We start from the raw sequence: 23,189 nt of genomic DNA on the forward strand, positions 1-23,189 counted from the left end.
GCTTTGGGAGAGACAATTCAACATATAATTCATCACCCATACCCTTATTAGAGAAATATTGATTCCTTAAGATATCGGGTCTTTTGTAATGTCACAGCGACGGAAATGTCTCAGAATGATCAAAGGCTTTGTTCTTATTAGAGCTCCAAAAATGGCTGCCGGCTACCGGAGATGTAAGGGAGAGATGGGCACATGTCTTTTATAAGAATTGTACCTAAAGAAACAAGGTCAATAGCACTTCTATATATGAATTTAGTAATCGATAAAGTATGTGTCGAATAATGGATATATACATGATAATTGGAATCTGCAAAAGTCCAGCAGGCCCACATAGTTCGTGGTACTCGGATTTGCCTGGAGCTTGCTTGTCTGGACAATCCGTCCTACCATTCGTCCAAAACACACGCACGCTAATTACACACATGCAACTGCGAGGGGTTCGGCGTTCTTAAATGACGAAAGCTGTTTATTGAACGTCAATTCAAAACAAACAAACCTATACCCTGATGTGTTTTTGACAGAGAGGAAGAGGGCAAAGTCTGTTGCCCGATTACCATTAAATATGGTTGATTTAATAAGTATTTTAAAATAGATATGCCTCTGTACTAGATGGCGAATCTAAAGTGTGATAACCCCCCAAAAAAATAACATTATTTTGCAGCTTAGCAATAACACATACTGGTAAATCAAAGAAATTTTCAAACGTTGAAAAAGTCAGCGAAAAGAAATCAAAATTATATTGTTATGGTAAAATGTGCTATCTTATTTTTGTGGGCCTTATGTTGGATGATTTACGCCATCTCGTCTTGGCGTGTTGGTACATTACTTTGGCGTCTTGGCTTTTTTTCATTGTTTGAGAACTCGCCAAAGCAACAAATGCCAACACGCCAACACGAGATGGCCGTAATAAGCCACCATATGGTTTTCGGTTATAAATGTATTTGCATATGAAGGATCACAACAGTTGGTTGATACTATGATGTGTTGGCGGTTAGGCCGATACCGCTGTACCTATAGTTTCAGCTGGATTGCCCGAATGGAACGTAATCAGTGAATTGTTGCACTATACATGTCAGGACAGCTCAGCTAGGAGAGTTCCAGTCCTACCTCATACATTGTATCGAGAGAAAAATAATCTGCCACGCTGTTTCTGGAAACATCTATGCATTTTCAAATTGTACCAAATGCTTATGGGAATCAATGTCGATACTGAACAACATTCTATAAAATCTTGTAATAGTGCAGAAAACCATCAAAGTTTTGACTAGCCTATCAGTCACATTTTCTATTCCTGATTCTTCACGTGTAGCATAATGCCACGGGCAGGTCATATAAAGACGCTTGAAAAGAGCGATGCCTCCTAAAACTCAGTCGGTTAGAGCGCCGGCAATCTAACTTAAGGTGAAGATCCAAGGTCGCTCCCTTCCCGTGTCGGTTAGTGTTTCTCTGGAAGCTGGGAAACAGGACGATCTGTACTGTCCTGGTTGTGACATTGGGCAAGACATTTAATTCTAGTTGATCTTGGCGGCATGTGACGGGCCTCCCATATGTTGGTCAGTGAAGTAATCACAAACCACATCAACAAGACCCTGCCTCAAAATGACCCTCAGAGTTCACGGGACGATAAACCCAGCCAACAACAAATCCTATAGCAATGGAGGAATGTGTATGGAGTGTCTTCTGTGTGACAGACGGCATCAAATATAATATTTGAATTTCACTAGTTTTCATTTAAATAGGTTCTATGTTTTGTGGGAGGATGTATAATAGGCAAAGTTCATTTTGAGTGGCTGGTACGGGTATAGACGGAACACAATACCGTTATTTCAAAGCAAATCGATACTTATACAAATCGGCCTGTGCTAACGTGACGTCTGTGGCCCTGATCCGCTTGACCTGTGTATATGTGACGGCTGTGCCTGATCTGCCAGACAAGCACAGCCGTGACATCTCTGACCCCGACCCAATAAACCTGTACACTCGTGACGTCCGTGACCCCAACTAGCCAGATGTGACGTCCGTTCTCCAGACCTTCCAAACCGTGCAAGGTGACGTCCTTTGGTTAGGCTTATTTGCACTATAATTCCAAGACATTACTGTATTCCTGATCACAAGTTCTGGACGTGAGTGTGGCTTAAAAGGTTGCGTGATTTAAGAAATAATTAACGATGATTCGTGTATTGTTGCAGGATATACAACGAGGACGAGGATATTTTGCAATAAAGTTAATAACGAAGGCCTCAGGCCTTCGTTATTAATTAAAATTGCAAAATATCCGAGTCCGAGTTGCATATCCTGCAACAATACACGAGTCAAAGTTGATTATTTCTATTCTACCATGTACTGTTTAGTTCTGAGATCGACCTCTTTCTAATAGAAAAACAGCAAAGAAACCCCGGGAAAACCTTGTAATTTATTTCTTGAGTATTGCATTATTTGTTGATGAAATATACATTTCTTTACAGACACTACAGTACTACGATCAAGAGCATCTATCATATGGCATTGATTTTGAAAATTAAAAAGGGTATAAAAAAAGAAAAAAAGAAAAAAAAAGGAGGGGCCTCGTAGGATTCGAACTCGCGTCGTGATAAAAATTGAACGAAAGACTAACCCATTAGCCCACTCAGCTATAGTAACCTTACATAAAGTGTGTGAATATTAGATATATAAAATTGTAACAGCCTTGACCCACGAGCGTGTATTATTAGAAAATAATACATGGTTTTTAACCAATCAAAACTGGCGTTGCATAGCAAACATGGTAGAATCGTCATTAAATGATGTTTATACATTAAATGGACTCATACTCTGTGCTGGATCTCATTGAGACTGTGACTATGTTTTCTTTGAAAAAGGACATTCCCACTTTTCATATGTGTTAGAGATCTAAAGATCTAAAATTCGGCAATGAATGAATCCAATCTCTTTGTGTTAAAATGATTGGTCATTGAGAGACCATAATGATATGTCAATGAGAGACCGAAATGATATGTCATTGCAAGACAACCAATCGAACACCTGATACCAAATTCTCTTCTCAAATAACCAACTTCCAGGTGGCAACAACAAACACAAATAGGCTCTGAACTCTGAACTGTGAACACCTGGGCCCTGGTGTTTCCCTCCTTTTTGTCGACTCTCTACTTCCTTCGCTCTATTTCCATAAGCTGAATTCCCCTAGATAACCGTCCTTTTATGACGCTATATGTTTGGTGACCGGGTGGCACAGTGGTAACACAACTGGTCGTAGGCCGGTGGTTTTTCTCCGGGTACTCCGGGTACTCCGACTTTCCTCCACCTCCAAAACCTGGTACGTCATAAATGACCCTGGCTGTTAATAGGACGTTAAACAAACACAAACCAAATGCCTTTCACCTAGGCGACCGGTGTTCGATTCCCCAATCAGACGTGAAAAGGTATGGGGTCACCTGCCGGCCACGTGTGTTGTCCCCGGGTACTCCGGTTTCCTTCCACAGCAAGACCCCTCGCGTGTTTAAATCCGGGCCAGCAAGCGTGATTAATATAAGTTGATATAACTTGTTTCGAAATTGTTGACAAAGTTTAAATTTACATCTGTTGGCACAGAATGTGTAATAGTCTGTGTCCCACGATCTAAACACTATTAACACCAGTAATATACATTTAATGGTATTGAACGCTGATTATATACAGTAACCGTAATTTATCTTCCAATATTACTTGATGTGAATATGATACCACACTTTAGCTTATTCTACATAACCTCATTTGCATAACCTCGGTGATATGTTTGTTGTGCAAACAAATGAAAACAACACAGATGCTAGTATAATACTTTAATTGAGATATTACCTTGATGATTACCGGCAGAAGCAGTATGCCTATTACATGTTTTAACCATTGTTGTATCGAGCAAACCTGAATACTCGCTCTATCTATAATGTTTATTTTCAGGAAAACAATGATATTTCACAAAGAGATTTGAAAATTGAAATAAATTGAAGTCTATTTCGCATTTTCTGCGAGAAATACATCCCTTTTGGTTCAAACTTCTGGGAAAATCTCAAAAATTGAATTAAATACATTCCTTTTGGTTCAAACTCCTGGGAAAATCCCAAAAATTGAACTATAGAAAAACATTTAAAGCGACTATAACTGTAAAAATCGCTTGAAAAATAATATCAGGCGTAATATTTCTAAAACATTGATCGTCAAGCTAAAATTTTCCCTCACTTACGACAATTAAAAGTGTCCGCAAACATGTTTTGTAAATACCTAAATCAGTGCAAAACAATAATTATTTATTTGGTAGGTCCTATTTATTATCGCTCGTCAGCAGAACACTTTGCGGTCTCGTCGCCCACGTGGCTCCCTTCCTGTCCATTCGGCTCCACTCGGCTTTCTCCGTGTAGTATTGTTTACGAACATCAGCCAAGGTAAACTCGTGTATCGCTATATTTTAAACCCATTTCACTATATATAAAACAACTATCGTTTGATGAGTACGAAATCTACAGTTATAGTCACTTTAAAGAATTATACATGTGTCAGAACTTTGAGTATATTGCTACCTTCCCCAGGAAATTATGGTATGTATTATAATATCTCTATGTAATACAAACAAGTTTTCAAAGATATCATTCCATTCCTTGACAAAGGTACATAAAAAGTTGTCTCTTTTTGTCAGAAATCGAAGCATGCGGATTTTTGAGGTTCCGCTGTAAAATGGATTAAAGTCGCTGGCTGCAACATTGTAACTAACGAGACGTATCCGGGTTAGAGAGGTTTTACTGTATAACACAGCCACCTCAGAATTTCTGACAGAGACAATGTTTTGATATACCTAACAAATCTTAAACCATTCAACACATCGATCAAAACTTGAATACAGTCTATATATAGCATTGTAATTGTATAATGCAAAATTATTGTTATTGACAGTCACGAACGATCTCCTCGGTAACAAGCTTAGATCAATATAGAAATGGACAACGGTGTTTATGTAACATGAACTGTGCATCTAAATTACTGTGCACAGGAAAACATTCGGCCGGGAAGAAATAATTTTAGATTGCACATATGATTGAGCTAAACATTCATTCCACCTTTCTGGGATTGTACAAATGCTATAAGCAACAAACAACGGATAACAGGTTTGCAGTGCTTGTAATAACAACAGTATCATCGCCTGTTTTAAAACCAAATGCAAACCTCTAGTTAATATAAGGCTTGTTGTTGAATCACTGTGCTGGCGATAATTAAAGTTTTCTCACGAAATATCCCGATTATACAATGGCAATCTGTTAAATTTAATATACGATTTATTAAGATTAAATCAAGTTATGATTACGTAATCTGAATAGATACAAACATATGTCATAAGAATAAGTGTATGTATACATACGTCATCAGAATCAGTGTATATACATACGTCATAAGAATCAGTGTATATACATACGTAATCAGAATCAGTGTATATACATACGTCATCAGAATCAGTTAACAGTCACACTTCACCAGGATCAGTGTACACGTCATCAGAATTAGTGTATATACATACGTCATCAGCATCAGTGAATATTTAAACATTAAACTGACTTCTTTGAAAAGTTATCGTACTATGATTCTAAAAGGAATGCAGACAAATTAATCATAACGCACGTTATAGGACCAAAACTTTCCAAACGCAGTTTGATACTTATAATTCCGTTTTCAATTCAAGTTTGTTTTACATTCGATCTTAAACAGTGTTATCGCATTCCAAAGTGATATTTCGGGACCTATTCTGGTCACGAGTGCACGCGGTATTCCCGGCAAAAACTATGTAGTTCGTGGAAATCAACACAAACCTTCAATTTAAATTCTATAACATAACTACATAAATTAGTGCAAGTTACATTGATCAATCGTTTTGTACGTCCGGTAGTGCGAATATTGGTGACGTCAAAAATACACTTAATATGGTAACGTCAGACAGAACGACGTAATCTATTTACGACGTCACGTATATTGTTTCCATACCACTACACCAATGAGAATTGTGATTTGATAAAGATCTATTTTGTTTGGTTTGGTAACATAGTGACAACGCAGAGCGGATGGAAAATAAAAAGACATAACCAAAACTACTTGTACATACATGTACATCATCAAAAAATAGTACACATTACTGTAGTAATCAGAATCTGCGCATTACCAATGAAACCTACTAATCTCTTACTCTTCTTTTAGACTTTCTATTTTGTTAAAAGATAGATATTACTGGTTATTGTAATAATTTTGATAAATTATACACTTGTCATTAAGTATCTCTGACGTCATGATTACGGTAAAATGAGGCCAGGGAATGCACACAAAGCCAATAAAGACACGCCGGTTCACTTTAGCCATGCATACACGTTAATACAAACGGAAGTGACGGAAGTTCATTTATACTCGGTATAGTTTGTCATCCACACATATAAAATGTCATTATTACGTCATCAAGTTGACGTTAAAATTCAGGCTTGATTCTCTTTGTCTTTGTCCTTATCATCCGGTTTTTGCTCGTGTGGCGTCTGAGTTTTAAGTTCAACAACGCAATCTGTCCCGGGGTAGGCAGGTAGACACAATCCGTAGGCTTTCTCCATGGTCTTCGGCACAAAACGCCCTCCAAGGTAATGATACTTTCCCTTGAACAACTTGGCGCACAATTTGGGCGCAGTGAGAGAGATGAGGAATTCCGGTTGAAGTCCCTCAGGGTTACCATTTTCCACGTCCCATCCTGCGGATAAATAAAACAAGTTTACATATATAACTAATGCTTACATTGTCAGCTTAAAAACCACAGACTGAACAGACAATACCTATCAATTCATCACCTGTTGTAATTCTTGCACTTTTAAATTTTATAGCTTGTTTATAATTTTTCACCGTTTTAACGGGTTAGAGATAGAAATACAGGTCCATTCACATGTTGACGTCATGATATTCAAATACACTGGTGACGTATATCTACACTCATTCTGATGACGTATTAATATACACCTATTATAATGACGACCACGTATTAATAATTTTATCATTATACTGATGACGTTGATACAGTATATTCCATAGCTTTTATTCCAAGTAAAAACATCCTTAAACGTGACACTGAAGTGTCTAGAAGGTCGGTTATATATCTTTCCAAAAGAGGAAATGACTTAAAACACTTACAATCAATAAACTCACAATAAACTCACTTCCACAGAATGCCCCACTTATAGGTTGTTCTCAAACACCATCCTGTCCAAATGTTAAACGTTCTGTGGGTTAAGTGTCAATGTAACGTCTATATGTGATCTCCAGAAAACCCTGATAGTATTAAGATGATCTAAAACCCCTTTATAGCGGCCTGTCTGACTTTTTAATGGATTGTGTTTTGAGGACGACATTGAAATGTATATAAAATGCCTTGGAGGTGACATAACACGTGCTAACCCAAGTACGCTAGGTCATAAAAACCGTCGGTATATTGATGTTTGTAACACTTTTTATTAAATTCATTTCCCCCGATTGTTGTTATGTCTGTCGAAGGATAAAGGATACTTGAAGTATGTCTGTTTAGGATGTATGAGAGAGGAAGCTGAAGAAACAATCACAATTGACTGTTCTGTGTCTATCTATACACAACAACGTCAACATAACAGACATAATACAATAAACTAAAGAGTATGGTAACTGTCGAGGACAGACAATACTTTACGTCAACAAACAAGGACAAATTATACAGTCAACAAACGAGGACACACTATACAGTCAACAAACGAGGACAAACTGTACAGTCAACAAACGAGGATAAAATATACAGTCAACAAACAAAGACAAACTGTACAGTCAACAAACAAGGATAAACTATAGCGTCAACAAACAAGGATAAACTGTACAGTCAACAAACAAGGATAAACTGTACAGTCAACAAACAAGGATAAACTGTACAGTCAACAAACAAGGATAAACTGTACAGTCAACAAACAAGGACAAACTATAGCGTCAACAAACAAAGACAAACTGTACAGTCAACAAACAAGGATAAACTGTACAGTCAACAAACAAGGATAAACTGTACAGTCAACAAACAAGGACAAACTATAGCGTCAACAAACAAAGACAAACTGTTCAGTCAACAAACAAGGATAAACTGTACAGTCAACAAACAAGGACAAACTATAGCGTCAACAAACAAGGACAAAGTATAGTCAACAAACAAGGACACACTGTACAGTCAACAAACAAGGACAAACTATAGCGTCAACAAACAAGGACAAACTATAGCGTCAACAAACAAGGACATACTGTACAGTCAACAAACAAGGACAAACTGTACAGTCAACAAACAAGGATAAAATACAGTCAACAAACAAAGACAAACTATACAGTCAACAAACAAGGACACACTGTACAGTCAACAAACAAGGACAAACTATAGCGTCAACAAACAAGGACAAACTATACAGTCAACAAACAAGGACAAACTTTACCGTTAACAAACGAGGATAAAATGTTCAGTCAACAAACAGGACTAACTTTACCGTTAACAAACAAGGATAAAATATATAGTCAACAAACAAGGACAAAATACAAAGATGTAAGACAACTTAAACATATGAGAGCGTCAATACACAACGATACGGAAATGTCTATAGTTTTGAATACAAGACTGTAAAAAACAATTTCCTCCAAAATGTCTACACACAGGGACAAAAAAATGCTAGATCGTTCAGAAATGACAACATACTCCACAGGGTCTACACAAAAGGTAAAAAATATATCAAGACTGTCAAAAATGACAAGATACTTCTACAGCTTCTACACACGGGGACAAAAAAAAAATATAAAACTTTCAAAATTGACAACATACTCCACGTCGTCTACACACAGGGACAAAAAAAAGTTAAAACTGTTTCGTCTACACACAGGGACAAAACAAGTTAAAACTGTTTCGTCTACAGGGGTAAAAACTAAGATGGACAAACTTTACAACATACTCCACGTCGTCTACACACAGGGACAAAAAAACCTATTTGAAATGACAACATACTTCACAGCGTCTACACACAGGTACATAGTGTAAGTACACACGGACAAATGTACCAAGACTGTAAAAATCACGACTGATACCATGAACAATTATTGAACCAAAAATACCACGCTTCAGGAAACAAGCATCAGGACACACTCATAACCAAACATGGCCGCCAAAAACTAAAACAAAATATTAAACCGTCATAATTGTAGATTTTTTTCTTAGCTGACTTTCCGAGGTTGACGACTGTATAATCGTATACGAACCTAGATATCATTATAAGGATGACGATCGCCCATTAGGCTAAACACAAGCAATCAAATAAATAATATCAGAGTGGATGAAGCGATGACGTGGGTTAGATAGAAGCTTAGTTTATATTGCGTGTAATGTTTGAAGGGAAATAACTCTGTTTGCAATATCCATTCAATCACGAGCTATTTTCTAATTAATTGCACTTGGCCTTAATGGAAATGACGGAAATTAAGGAAGTTATCATACTCAACAACAATAAATATCCCCATCATCATCAGATAAATCTATAAATTTATCTTTATCGTCAACACACGAGCTAAGGTGCGTTCGTACACAGCGGTTCGTTTGCCAGGGTTAACAACACATGCAAATTTATCAATATCATAATGAAACACGATTTTCGAAAGAATGAACGTTGTCAGGAAAGTTCCCCAATGATTAGTACCTTGCATTCAAAACTTCCAATCTGATGCAGATAATTTAGTGTACATTCCATGTCATGTTTTATTCAGTAACTCCTTATGATATGATCAACTTTGATTGACGGGCTGTATTATCTTATTAAAACATTTTATTACACCGCTGCATTCAGAACTTCAAAAGGAGCAAAACTTAATGCAGATAATTAAGTGCATATTCGATGTTATGTGTTATTAAGTTAATCCTTATAATTTAATCCAGTTTTATTAATGGACTCCTTTTTATAAAATTATTCCGCCGCAGAACCAATCAAAATTGACGTCATAAACGGTGATGCCATTCTTTCAAGTTATAAGTTGATAACATCAAACAAAAGAGAAAACAACTGACGAGTAGAAACACAACAACTAAATGATGCAGCTTAATTTAAATCGTATTCAATGCTAGGATCTGGTGGGTATTTTCTACAATCCTTTGATATGAAACTAGAACAACAATGACCCGGACGGCGTTGTCAATATCAGTGTCGGAAGCCGGGGTCACCTTTCCTACCACGTGGAGTTTTTATAGATACTTGATCCGTGCGCTTCTCAACCAACGTCAACAAAAGTGATCAATGGAAAATGTATAATTAGTCTCATGATTATGGTAAAAAGCACGGGTTTGAAATAATGACCATATTAATAACCTTAATACATTAATAGGAGGGAAGCATAAGCTGACAGGAATATGACGTTAGTCCTTCTGTTTAAGGCTTTTATTATCATCCCGTATGGTCATTATCATTGAGATGGTAATACAGGATGACAATGACGTATATTCTATTTATGTCAGTGAATCCCGTTTATATCTCCCTGACACAATGCTTGGTGACAAGATATCCTTTAGAACTTTGCTTGAAGAGCTAATCAGTATTCTGAGGAAGAATTGACATTTTGGAGATATAGAGTACGGAATACAAAGCAGGACAGCATCGCCTGATGTACTGCGGTTTGCTCAAAGCAAGAAACAAGATGTTAGCATAATACAATACAAATTGAAAGTTAGCTACAGTAGAACCGAAAAATCAATTAAAACTTCCATCATACAGCTGTTTCGTCCTTCTAGGACTCATCATTGTCGATAGGGACATCGTACATCTGTTTCGCCTTTCTAGGACTCGTCTGTGATGCTAGGGACATCATACAGCTGCTTCATCCTTCTAGGACCTGTCCGTCAAGCAAGGGTCATAAAGTGTTGACCAAAGGGGGCAACTAAATAACTCGAATTACGTGGAATGAATGTAAAAATCTGGATTTTAACCGGAAAAGACCTAATTAAATAATGACAAGAGGCCCATGGGCCTTAACGGTCACCTGAGATTTGAAATATTTCAGTTAATTTAATTTACCTTTTTTGGCCACACCCATCAGCCCCTAGGGGTCATTCAGGGCCAACATGTGCATGCCATCAAACTGTCATCCAATGCTGATAATGTTAAACAAGTTAGAATGAATTCCAATTGAAATCAAACAAATTATAGTCAAAAATGTGATTTCCCTATATAAACTAAAGTAAAGTTTACCCCCTCCCCAGGGGTAAACGTGAGACCCCTGGGTCATAAATTCACAATTTCGGTAAAGCACCTTAAGACCCTTTTTAATTGTGAAGAGTATTTGATTCCATCATATCTGAGAGTAGAGAAGATGATTTTTGAAATTTCAGTCAATTTGACCCTTTTTAGCCCCGCCCATTAGCCCCTGGGGGTCATTCAGGGCCAACATGTGCATGCCATCAAACTGTCATCCAATGCTGATAATGTTAAACAAGTTAGAATGAATTCCAATTGAAATCAAACAAATTATAGTCAAAAATGTGATTTCCCTATATAAACTATAGTAAAGTTTACCCCCTCCCCAGGGGCAAACGTGAGACCCCTGGGTCATGAAATTCACAATTTTGGTAAAACACCTTAAGACCCTTCCATCTATGAAGAGTATTTGATTCCACCATATCTGAGAGTAGAGAAGATGATTTTTGAAATTTCAGTCAATTTGACCCTTTTTAGCCCCGCCCATTAGCCCCTGGGGGTCATTCAGGGCCAACATGTGCATGCCATCAAACTGTCATCCAATGCTGATAATGTTAACCAAGTTAGAATGAATTCCAATTGAAATCAAACAAATTATAGTCAAAAATGTTATTTCTCTATATAAACTATAGTAAAGTTTACCCCCTCCCCAGGGGCAAACGTGAGACCCCTGGGTCATGAAATTCACAAGTTTGGTAAAGCACATTAAGACCCTTCCATCTATGAAGAGTATTTGATTCCACCATATCTGAGAGTAGAGAAGAAGATTTTTGAAATTTCAGTCAATTTGACCCTTTTTAGGCCCGCCCATTAGCCCCTGGGGGTCAGTCAGGGCCAACATGTGCATGCAATCAAACTGTCATCCAATGCTGATAATGTTAACCACGTTAGAATGAATTCCAATTGAATAGAGAAGAAGATTTTTGAAGTTTTAGTCAATTTGACCCATTTTAGCCCCGCCCCTCAGGCCCCTGGGGGGTGGGGACCATATAATTCACAATTTTGGTTGACCTTTAGCCATAGAAGCTGCCAGCCAAATTTCATTGAATTTGGTTTAGGGGTTTTGGAGAAGAAGTCGAAAATGTAAATTGTTTACGGACGCACGACGGACGACGCACGACGACGGACAAAAGGGGATTAGAATAGGTCACATGAGACTTTGTCTCAGGTGACCTAAAAATACATCATATCATCAAGTAACATTGTCAATGTGAATAAGAACTCTTAGAAACAACACTAAAAGATGTCGTCTGATAATTATGACATATATATATGTTAATTTACAGATTGTCGTATGGTTTATTAGTAGTATTCAAGCTTTTGAAAGCCTTAATATAAAACGAAGAAAAATATCTATATATCTAATGGAAAATCGACCAATACCTTCGTTCATACATTTCATACCTTCATTTCTAATCTATTGAAAAGAACTAAAACTAATGAAAAGTACAAGACAATTGAAGAATCTCAAAAAATTCAATCGCTCCAAACTGTAGAAATAGACTGTATGTGTTACGATGTCACAATATCGGCCAGTTGCGTCTCTGATCACAAGATTTGCAATAGAGCCTTAAGCTATGAAGACACAATTTCCTTTATAGCTTGTGGTCAAACGAAATAAAGCTGATTTTTTTTCTCTAACAGAAATGTCAAAGGGTACTTGATTGCTAAGCAGACACGTAACGGAATTTCTATCACAAGGAAATCAGGCATCGACTGTAAAAATACAATATCCTAGATGTTTTCCCACTAATTGATTGTTAGGTTGACCTTCATTCTCAATAATGTATGTCACGGATCAATTTTCTAACAGTCTGTAGAGGATAATTGTTTCTGATATTAAGTACGTCCTCAAATGTCCACCATCAAACTACAATAAATGTGGGTAATCAAATGTCAAAGAAATTGTACTTTTTGTACCTCAGAAGTGATGAAACAGGAGAAATATATATATACGTCATACAGATTTTAGAAAAGAAGAGAAACCATTACAAAAGTCTTGAAAGCTAATAAGACCGGGTACTTCAGAAGAGAAAGGTCTTCTGCTTCGTCGACTCCACCTACCATGTCTGTCTAGGTCAAACTCAGGGTTTCGTTTGTTTAAAAGGGTTTAACGTCCTCAGAACAGCCGGCGTCATTTCAGGACGGGTGTCATAGAAACACCTATAGAGGAAAATAAATTACAAAAAAAAGCAGCTAGGAAAGAATTGTTTGACGATTTTTGAGATCCCCTGCGTTTCAATGGGGAAAAGATCTCTTTTGGTCTCTTCAATATCCTCAAAATTGCTGACGGGGAAGAAATCTAATCCAGGTCACGTTACGTTCGCAAAAGGAAAACACAAGTGTGACAATGGTAAGCATCGAATACCTCATACCGCAGATGGAAATTGAATAGTTCCATGAAATGTGGCCATGATTTTCATGTATATGCTAAATCGAGTTACAAAGACTCCATCAAGCTGTAGGCTCGTTTGTGTCGTAGTTGACTGTTTGAACATGCTTTCAAAATATATCTTTTATAATATATCATTTTCAAATAGCATGTATGCTTAAGTGCCGATTTGGTATAGTCTCCAGATTCTTTACTTCGTCGCAGTATTTGCAGAGGTAATGAGCATCATACATGTATTTTGCATCTCTATATCCAGATTTTGACATTTCGTTCGATCTATTTCGAGTTTTGATTTGATCGCCTCTTTATCAAAACGTCAGGTCCTAAGACTCACTAAAGAGACAAAACAGCTGTATGGTGCAGTAGGATTCATTTTTGGTCAACTTGATCCAATTCACGATTTGTTTTGGAAATAGCCGATACCGTGGGTATTTTGTGCAATCCCTTGACCAGTTTTATCTATTTATATCTGTTCAGGTTTTCCCTTAAGTGTCGCCTAACCAGAGAAATACATGTATTTTCAGCCAAAACCGATTTATTTCCATATCACTAGAATAACTGTATATTTTGTCTTTATGTCACCTTACATGACTTATCTATGCATACACATCCCATGTATTGGTTCCTGTTGTGGTATTCTCTAATATATTACAGCAATTGTACTTCAGGAACGAATAACATGAATTAAGCTTATAATTTAGTTATAAGGATATTTTCATGATTGGCAGAGCTTACCATTAATTGGTTCATGAACGCTGCTCTGAAGACTCTGACAGAATAATAACATTATTTGATTGTACCGACTAGCAATTTCCTGTTTTTGTGTTTCGAAGTGTTCTGAATTAGACAGGCAAATTGGGTATTGGACACATAGACAGGTTAGCTGCAGGAGTCGTCGACACACACCCACACATATTCAACAGCATTATCGCAAAAGTGAATCCATGCTTTATAACATTTTATTTCTATATTTCAATAGAAATTTCCCAGTTGGTTAGACCTAGCTTACTGTTCCTAGCTTTCTAGATAATTACACGTTTTACTTCTTATATCACTGACAAGTCCTAGAATTTTTAGCAGCTGTTTGATGCAGGTTTGTACATTAATTCATCTGTAGGGAAATAATATTCTATCACTCCATTCATGCTTTAATGAGCTCTTCAAATTGGCATAATGGAGTTTATTCCGCGTTATTTTCGAAGTTTGGCGATAAAAACAAACTCTAGAGAACCAGTAAGTAGCACAATCACAATTTAGCGATTGTGGTGTTAAAGAAGATAGGCTAAAGAGCACTGTAATCCAATTCCCATGCAAGTTTGATTATTTCTTGGTTCATTGTACGCATTTAGTGTACAGCCTATTGTAAAACGCTTACCTGCCCACGTTTTTGTTATATGGGCCCAGTTTTTATATAGGCCCAGGTGTCAGAAAGGTGATAAGGTTGATCACATGATTATTGAAAAACTCATTTATCCTTTGCTTCCAAACCTGAGTATGTGTATGTCGTGAAAAAAAAGATAGTAATAGACCGACAAGTGTGATAGTCTCAAACCAAAATTTTGGATCAGGATTTTAAAATTGTTGTTAAACTGTGATTAGCTTAATCACCTTTTGAACAACTGGGCCCAGGTTGTAGATGGAAATATTTACCAGAGAAGTCAGACAGGAACATATAGCTAAGAATTACAATGACACGATGATTCAAGTTGTCAAAATTAGCAATCACAATAATAGGCGTACTGAGAAAATTTATATAGGACTTCCAACGCTGTTTTATGTATCATCTCATCAACTTTATTCTTCTGATATTGAAAAATCCTGTCCTTTTTTGTACAAGTGATTTGTTTTCTTTTTTATATCGTGTCTGATGTTTCTCTAACTGACAGAGGTAACAATGAAGAGAATGTTCGAGTAAGAATACGGCCTGACGGACTTTAGAATCATTGGTTTGTGTTCGTATACAACAATATGTTGTAGACATGAGGTCATGTGTTTGATCATATTACCGTCATTTAACAAACGGTGGAATCTAATAACCAGTCTCCAATGTCCATCCGGCCAATGGCATCAAGCGTAAGTGTTAAGGTCAATACACAGTGAAGGCCATTATACAATAATAAGTTCTGCACGAGGTGGCCTTGATTAGTTTAATCTGAATACAACATGGAGATATGACCGGAAAGCTAAAATTGAATTTGTGCTAAAAGGCAAAAAAAAAACCCAAAAAAACGTTGTTGGTCTTCGTCTTAGTTGATTGAAATACTAACATATACTAACATCCAATTTGTGCTGAAAGGCCAGTACACACACACACACATAAAAAACCCAAAAAACCCCAACAACAAACAAACACAAAAAAAAAAAACCCAACAAATTGCTAGCCTTCATCAGAGGTGATCGGAATAGTAACATAAGGGCTGTTAAGTCAGTACAGTAGGGACATTATCTTGTTGGACACTGACCTAAAGCTCATACACCGAATACTAACAATAATTCTCTGAATAAATGTCTACAACAAAACATACATTTGGTTCGACATTGTGCTACTTTATAAGTTTAAGGTCTTTTACTGAAATACTAAACTCATATTGTAATGTAAGGCCAGTGATTTATTTGGATTGGCATAAGTCTACTCATTTTATGCTTTACGGCTAGTGAAACAGTAAATTCATTCGGTTTTGCCTTTGATAATCAGGATAGATTGACCCGAATACTAAAATTTCTTTTTTGTGCTGTAAAGCATTAACAATAGCCAATTAGTTTCATTTCGCTTTGATCTACGATACAGATCTGTAGTAGAATGAGTGAAATATTAACATTCGTTTTGTGGCAAGGCCACCACTATAATAGATGTAATCTTGCCTTGTTCTAGGAAATATTGTTTGATCGCCGGAAGTGATGGACTAAATACCAACATTTAATGACTTCATAGCAGAGAAACAGTAATGTATGCAGGTAAGAAAAGGAAATGTAAAAATCCCAAGTGATCCAACGGAGACAGCAGGGGGATCTTGGTGTCATTAATGTCCCTCAAGAAAATTTCTGATTCTCCAAAGAGCCATTTAGTTAAACTAGAACAGTGTATACAGTACATCACATAGTGCCAACATATCAAAGCAAAACAACTAGAGCTCTTATTTAATACAAAAACCAGCATGAAACGCAAACAGGAAGACAGGATGGAGCCGACAAAGTAAAAACCAGGTCATGTGGAATGATATATCACTATCTGTTTTAAAGCACAATTAGACAAAAAAATGGAACTGACAAGAACGGTAAGCATACTGTGTACTGTTAGAGTTATATATGTCCCATACCGGCCCCTGCTAAAAGAAAGTGACTTTGATCTTGACCCAAAAACACTGAAACTCAAACTTGACTGATATGTTGCGTTTCTTTATCATTGTTTGACGTTTGATGAAAATCCCTCAGGTAATTATAATAAAACCGCTAGAGTGCTAAACAGGCTTTGGTCTTACGTATATACGCATGAGACGGATGGAGAGGAAAATATAACCCGGTTTCCCCCGTAGGGGATTATACTTGCATGTAAACCATTGGCTTTGTACGGTGCAATGTCCTATCAAAATTCGATAGGGGACTAATACAAGCATGTCATTCATTGGCCTTGAGCTGTGCATTGTCCTATAAAAATCTAGTCATTTATTAAAACGGTTCGTAGCTAGAATAGAATAATGCACTTGTTTTCAAACTTTTAAACCTACTAAAGTCAAAATGAGTGACCTCCGATTTTCTATTATTTTAGAATTATGTGGTTCATGTCATTACTGACGAGTCCTAGATGGGCGATACAGCCGGAATGATACAGATTTTTCATTCTTTCATTGACAACTATTGTATGCGTTATAATTTCAGTTAAATATGCAGTTCACGTGTGTCTTTTGAAAAATAAGGACCATCAATGACATACTATCATGGTTCATATAGATATAAAAAGTCCTTGAATTTCAGCCTTGACCTGGAAAATTATTGTACTCAAGCGCCAAGAACTGGTAGTCAAGTCCTGGAATTTGACGAACATCCCTTGAAAAGTCCTTGAATTTATGTCTTTTGTGTTAAGATAAATATAGAAGCTACAGTTTCCTAAAACTATATAAAAAATCATATCTTTAGTGTACATAATACCGTATTAAGCGTTATTCTTTTTTATTGTAACGCGCGGTGTGTTTACAGTAGTACTACATACATGTACTTGTTGGTATGTAGGAAATAAGATCATATAAGAAACACTACTACATTATGACTGTCAAAGCTACAACAAAAAGTTCCACTAAAGTCTTGGAATAGTCCCAGAATTTAATGACAGAAAGTTCTGATAAAGTCTTCGAAAGTGCTTGAGTTTAAAGGGGTATTCCTTCATTTGGACATCAGAAACACTTTCTATTGATGAAATGTCCAAACGATGATTATATGAATGTTTGTGCCTACAAAACAAATACTGTAAATCTTTGCGGTAATAGGTGACACTTCGGGGCGAATTAAGAATGTTCAGGACTTAATACTCGGAAAACTTTGGCTTATATCTTTAGAGAAAAACTGCCGTATTATTGTAAAGGTTATAATATTTACTATTTTGAAAACGACCCTAACTTTAGTCAAACGAAGGAATGTCCCTTTAATAATGAAAATATCTGGAAAAAGTCGCGGACTTTGATGACTCTAAGTCAGTATCATCTATGAAATTTAGCCTAAGAACAACTGCCATGAACTTTAAACTGATGGAAAGGTGTCTATACTATATTCATATCTAAATATTTGATGCATTATTCGTAACAAAGAAATCAATATTCAATTTATAACATCTTTTTGATATGATATATCAAATAAGTGCAAATCCAATTTCTTTCAAAAGAAATAAATATCAAGATAATCAAATATGATAGTAATGCTCCATAAATATCTTACAGATAGAACGGTCCGTTATGACCAACAGTAGAATTCTATCTTGAGAAGTAGTATTTATTTCCTTAATGAATATCAGGAAAGGAGATAAGAACTGTGAGTGTTTATGACAAAACGTATTTGCGAGGAAACAATTTGATAAATTGGATTATCGTACGGTAAGACGGGGTCCTTATATATTTGTGAGCGAGGCTTTCATAGTCAATAGAAATAGACTATTGGTATATGGATCAGTTAAGGGAATCTAATGAAAGTCGTGAAAAGGGCAAGTAAAGAACGAGTTCTCTGTCCATTATTGGCAATGCTCAAATAACAACGTAGCAACGTACAAGCACTGTTAGTACACGTCCTTATAGCAGGTAGAAATCCAGGTCATGATATACTGAAAGTTCTGAAAACGTCCTTATAGCAGAAAGAAATCCAGGTCACGATATCCTGAAAGTTCTGAAAATGTCCTTATAGTAGGCAGAAATCCAGGTCATGATATTCTGAAAGTTCTGAGAACGTGCTTATAGCAGACAGAAATCAAGGTCATGACATTCTGAAAGTTCTGAAAACGTGCTTATAGTAGACAGAGATCCAGGTCACGATATCCTAGAAGTTCTGAAAACGTCCTTATAGCAGAGAGAAATCCAGACTCCGAAAACGACCTTATAGATCATGACAACGATCAGAAATACCTAACAACGGCGTGACACCCCATCAGGATCTGAATTCAGTAATATTTTTTACGCGACTTTCCATCTGATGAAGGTTTGAACAGTTGTAAGACCATAACATAGGTACCGTATAGCCAGTTATTTTCGCGGGGATAGTTAAGCTTTTTCGCGGGCCATTGACGCCGTCGCGAAAATTTGATCTGTGAAATAATCGATCACAGCAAAATGTAATTCACAAAACAAGAGGCCCAATGGACCTGTATCGCTCACCTGGCTCTAGAGCAAATTTGCAGTTGATTGAGGTCATTTCTACAGATACTATGCTGATAACAACTGTATTCAAATATCAGAGTAAGCTAGGTTTATTCATGTCAATATATTTTTTAGTCCTTCATTCCAGCATACTATTGGCCTAAGATCGGGTCTTGGCTCTTGGCTCTAAGCATGCTACAGACAGGCCAAATATCAAGTACCTGGGCCTCTTGGTTATTGAGAAGTCTTTTAAAGATTTTAACCTAATTGACCCATGTGACCTTGAATGGAGGTCAAGGTCATCTATTTGAACAAACTTGGTAGCCCTTCACCCAAGCATGCTACAGGCCCAATATCAAGTCCCTGGGCCTCTTGGTTATTGAGAAGAAGTCGTTTGAAGATTATAACCTTTTTGACCCATGTGACCTTGAATGAAGGTCAAGGTCATTTATTCTAAAAAAAACTTGGTAGCCTTTCATCCCAGCATACTACAGGCCCAATATCAAGTCCCTGTGCCTCTTGGTTATTGAGAAAAAGACTAACGTTAGATTGTAACGTCAGAATTCGACTCTGCCGCATCCAATCACCAAATTTCTTAAACAACAATAATCGATCAGAACAGAATTTTACATGGTAAAAACAAAATTTACACGGACCATTGTCTGTATAGCAAGCGAAAATTTGATTTTCTTTCAAAACCAGATCTTGATATTTTAATTCGTTGAAATTTAATTATTTGGTTTACAAAAAGTTTGACTTGGGAAGACAACCGGCTATACAACATGTATACAAAAAAGAACTTGATGGACGTTACCATGAAAACGTATTATGCAATAAACAAATTGAGGGACTCTGCCATAACAAGGTATGATACAATAGAAAGTTTGAGGGACTCTATCGTAACAAAATATTATACAGTAGAAAACTTGATGGACTCTACCGTGATGGACTCTACCGTAAAAAAAGTATGATACAATAGAAAACTTGAGGGACTCTACCGTAACAAGGTATAATACAATAGAAATTTTGAGGGATCCTATCGTAAGTATTATACAACAGAAAACTGGAGGGACTCTAGCGTTACAAGGTACTATACAATAAAATATCATAATACATAATTAAAGCGAACACAATCCAAAGCTGTCAAATTCGTTTAAACACAATACGAACCTCTTGGAAACAATTTTAATTTGAATACGTCAAAGAACATGATAGCTTTCGGAGTAAGAGTGGTTTACCATAATGTAAATGATGATATTGTCAACCGAATTAAAAGGATGTTTGAATAGGGTAAATACAAGTATGTCCATTACAAAGGTAGATACACTAATGCTAAGAACTGCGTCATTGTAATTTTCTATAGTGAACATTGGTTAATGTTTCCGCGAGTAATTATCTCGACGAACAAAACAAAATTCGGGTTTCCTTTACGTTTTCCCGAGGGAACTTAAAATCTTCTATACAACTCGTTGTTGGTGTGTTTCGCTACAATCTTTAAATTAGGAATCATTGTCATTGACGCTATACGCAAGATACAGACGCATCTAAAATTGGAGAGGGTCATTACCGAGTTTCCGGATGGTGGATACAATGTGAACGAATCCGTCTACTAAGGACGAATCTGTTTATACCAGGCTAATGCTAATTGCATAGTAATAGGGTTGAGATCTATTTGGATCAGTATTCCGTTTCTATCGACATGCAATACTGATGAAGTCCGTGTTTCGTGTTTTCGGCGACATTTTTTTGTAAATTAGATAGAGAAAGTCTCGTGTTGAAACATCTAATTACGCCGCACGAGTTCCTGAAACAAATAAACCTTCATGTTCTGCGTGTAGATATCCTGAAATGTATCATGGGATTGTACAGCATTAATGACGGGGACGGGGGAAAATCGCGAGGCGTAATAATGTACGATCGTCCTTTACCAGAAATGAAAAAGTGTATTGAGGGAATGCAAGATTCATTGTTTAATCCAAATTTCGTTGGGAAAGTACAACTTCAAGTCATATCAAAGTCTACAAAGGTTGAGGATAAACAGACAAGATTAACGTCATCAAATACCAGTATAAACAAAATGCGATAACTTTTGGAAAACCAAAATGTTTTAAGGGAAACATTATATCTTAAGATTACAAAGCTTCAAAGAGAACGGTTGCAATAAGCCTGGAGATTCATATCGGAAGGAGAGATGGACAGCACCTTTATTTACTACTCCCGTTAATTGTCGGCTATTGACTGGAGGGTAAAAAAGAAAGCCTGGTGTTAGAGCACGACCTCAAACTTTGAACCCTTGTGAAACAAAAATTTGGGAAAAAGGACATCTTCGGAGAAAACACAAACAGATACTGGATGCCTAAGAACGCGAGGAGAGGTCGGAACCTAACATGCAATGACCTGCTCAGAGCTTGAATATATAGCAAATTTGCAATCAAAATATTCGAAGACCAGCATGGAACTTAAAGCGGAATTTAAACAAACAAGGGGGAACTCGGAACTCTAGATCTGGATCAAGCTTGAACCAACGCATAACAAGACAAATTCTGAATTAGGAATCCTGCTTGTGTGTTTAACGCCCTCGCAACAGACAGGGCATTTAAGAACAGACCAGTTGAAAAATATACACTACTGTTAGAACCTGTATATTGATATGCCCTCTAAAACTCCTTTTATCTTAATATGTAATATCATTAAGGAGACCTTGTGTAAAGGTCAAGATCGATGTTACATTACAAATTTGATCAAATGTCACATATGACATATACGCTATAACACCAACCGACTGATACCGAAATATATTTACCTGTATTACAGCAATAATACTGAAAATGCTGGGTGTCATTGACAGCTTTTGTTGAATCTCCTGGCACAAATGGCACAAACAGAGAAGGACAAACGAATTTGACCCACATATGTGTACAAGACTCTTGCATATTCTGAATAGCACGTCTAGATATAATGTATACAGAATAAATAATGAAAATACATCACACAGATTTCAGTCCTAAAACGTCCTGAGTGAAGTAACTTGTTCTTTAACTTACCCGAAGGAACGTCTATGCTACAGATTGGGATTTCCACTTTGGCTAAGGTCTGTAGTACGCTAGCGAAGTCTGCTCGGGGCGGTCCCTTGAAACTGAAGCCGAACAAGGCATCTACCACTAGGTTGTAGGATTGTGTAATGAGATGGGCCTCAGAAGGAAAGAATGAGAGAAAAGGCATGTCCATCCCTTCGCACTGCTTCATTAAATTCGTGAACAGGTCCTTCTTATTCTGTTTGGGGTAGTAGATGGATGGTTTGAAACCCTGAAAGAACAGAAGCATAAATCTCTCATAATTTCCAGTGACATGAAAATTACGTTTATGACGTCGTTTTATTTGACGTCACTATATTATATTTAATTTTGACGTCATGAAAATTCGTAGTACCGGATTAAAATAACGCGCGTTTTTCAATTTGTATGTTATCCTGTAAAAAAATAGGAAAATGACTTCGCAACGAAGGCAGCAAAATGCTTACATATTTCGCTAAGCAGATATATATCGACGGCTAGAAGCCCTAAAAGAAACGAAAAGAATAACTATCATTGTTGTATGGGATTTTCTAAAACGAATACCTTTCTTCTTTTTCACACCGCTATATAATACATCGAAGGTGTTCGGAAATATTCACTAATTAAAAGGTAATTA

The 23,189-nt window shown here is 36.8% G+C and overlaps 1 protein-coding gene across 2 annotated transcripts in view; it reads right to left on the minus strand.

The window, feature by feature from the left end:
• Positions 1–3,803: 3,803 nt before the first annotated feature.
• Positions 3,804–23,189, minus strand: part of LOC117315423 (NAD(P)H-hydrate epimerase-like) — a 110,943-nt gene continuing 91,557 nt past the window's right edge. For both annotated transcript variants that reach the window (XM_033869607.1, XM_033869608.1), the window contains exons 5-6: positions 22,544–22,805; positions 3,804–6,745 (exon numbers count right to left, since the gene is read on the minus strand). In XM_033869607.1, coding sequence (XP_033725498.1) covers positions 6,483–6,745; positions 22,544–22,805 — 525 coding nt within the window. In that variant the 3' untranslated portion in view covers positions 3,804–6,482. The remainder of the gene's footprint in view (positions 6,746–22,543; positions 22,806–23,189) is intronic.

The sequence above is a fragment of the Pecten maximus genome, chromosome 17 (assembly GCF_902652985.1).
Source record: "Pecten maximus chromosome 17, xPecMax1.1, whole genome shotgun sequence".
NCBI classification, from domain to species: Eukaryota; Metazoa; Mollusca; class Bivalvia; order Pectinida; family Pectinidae; genus Pecten; species Pecten maximus.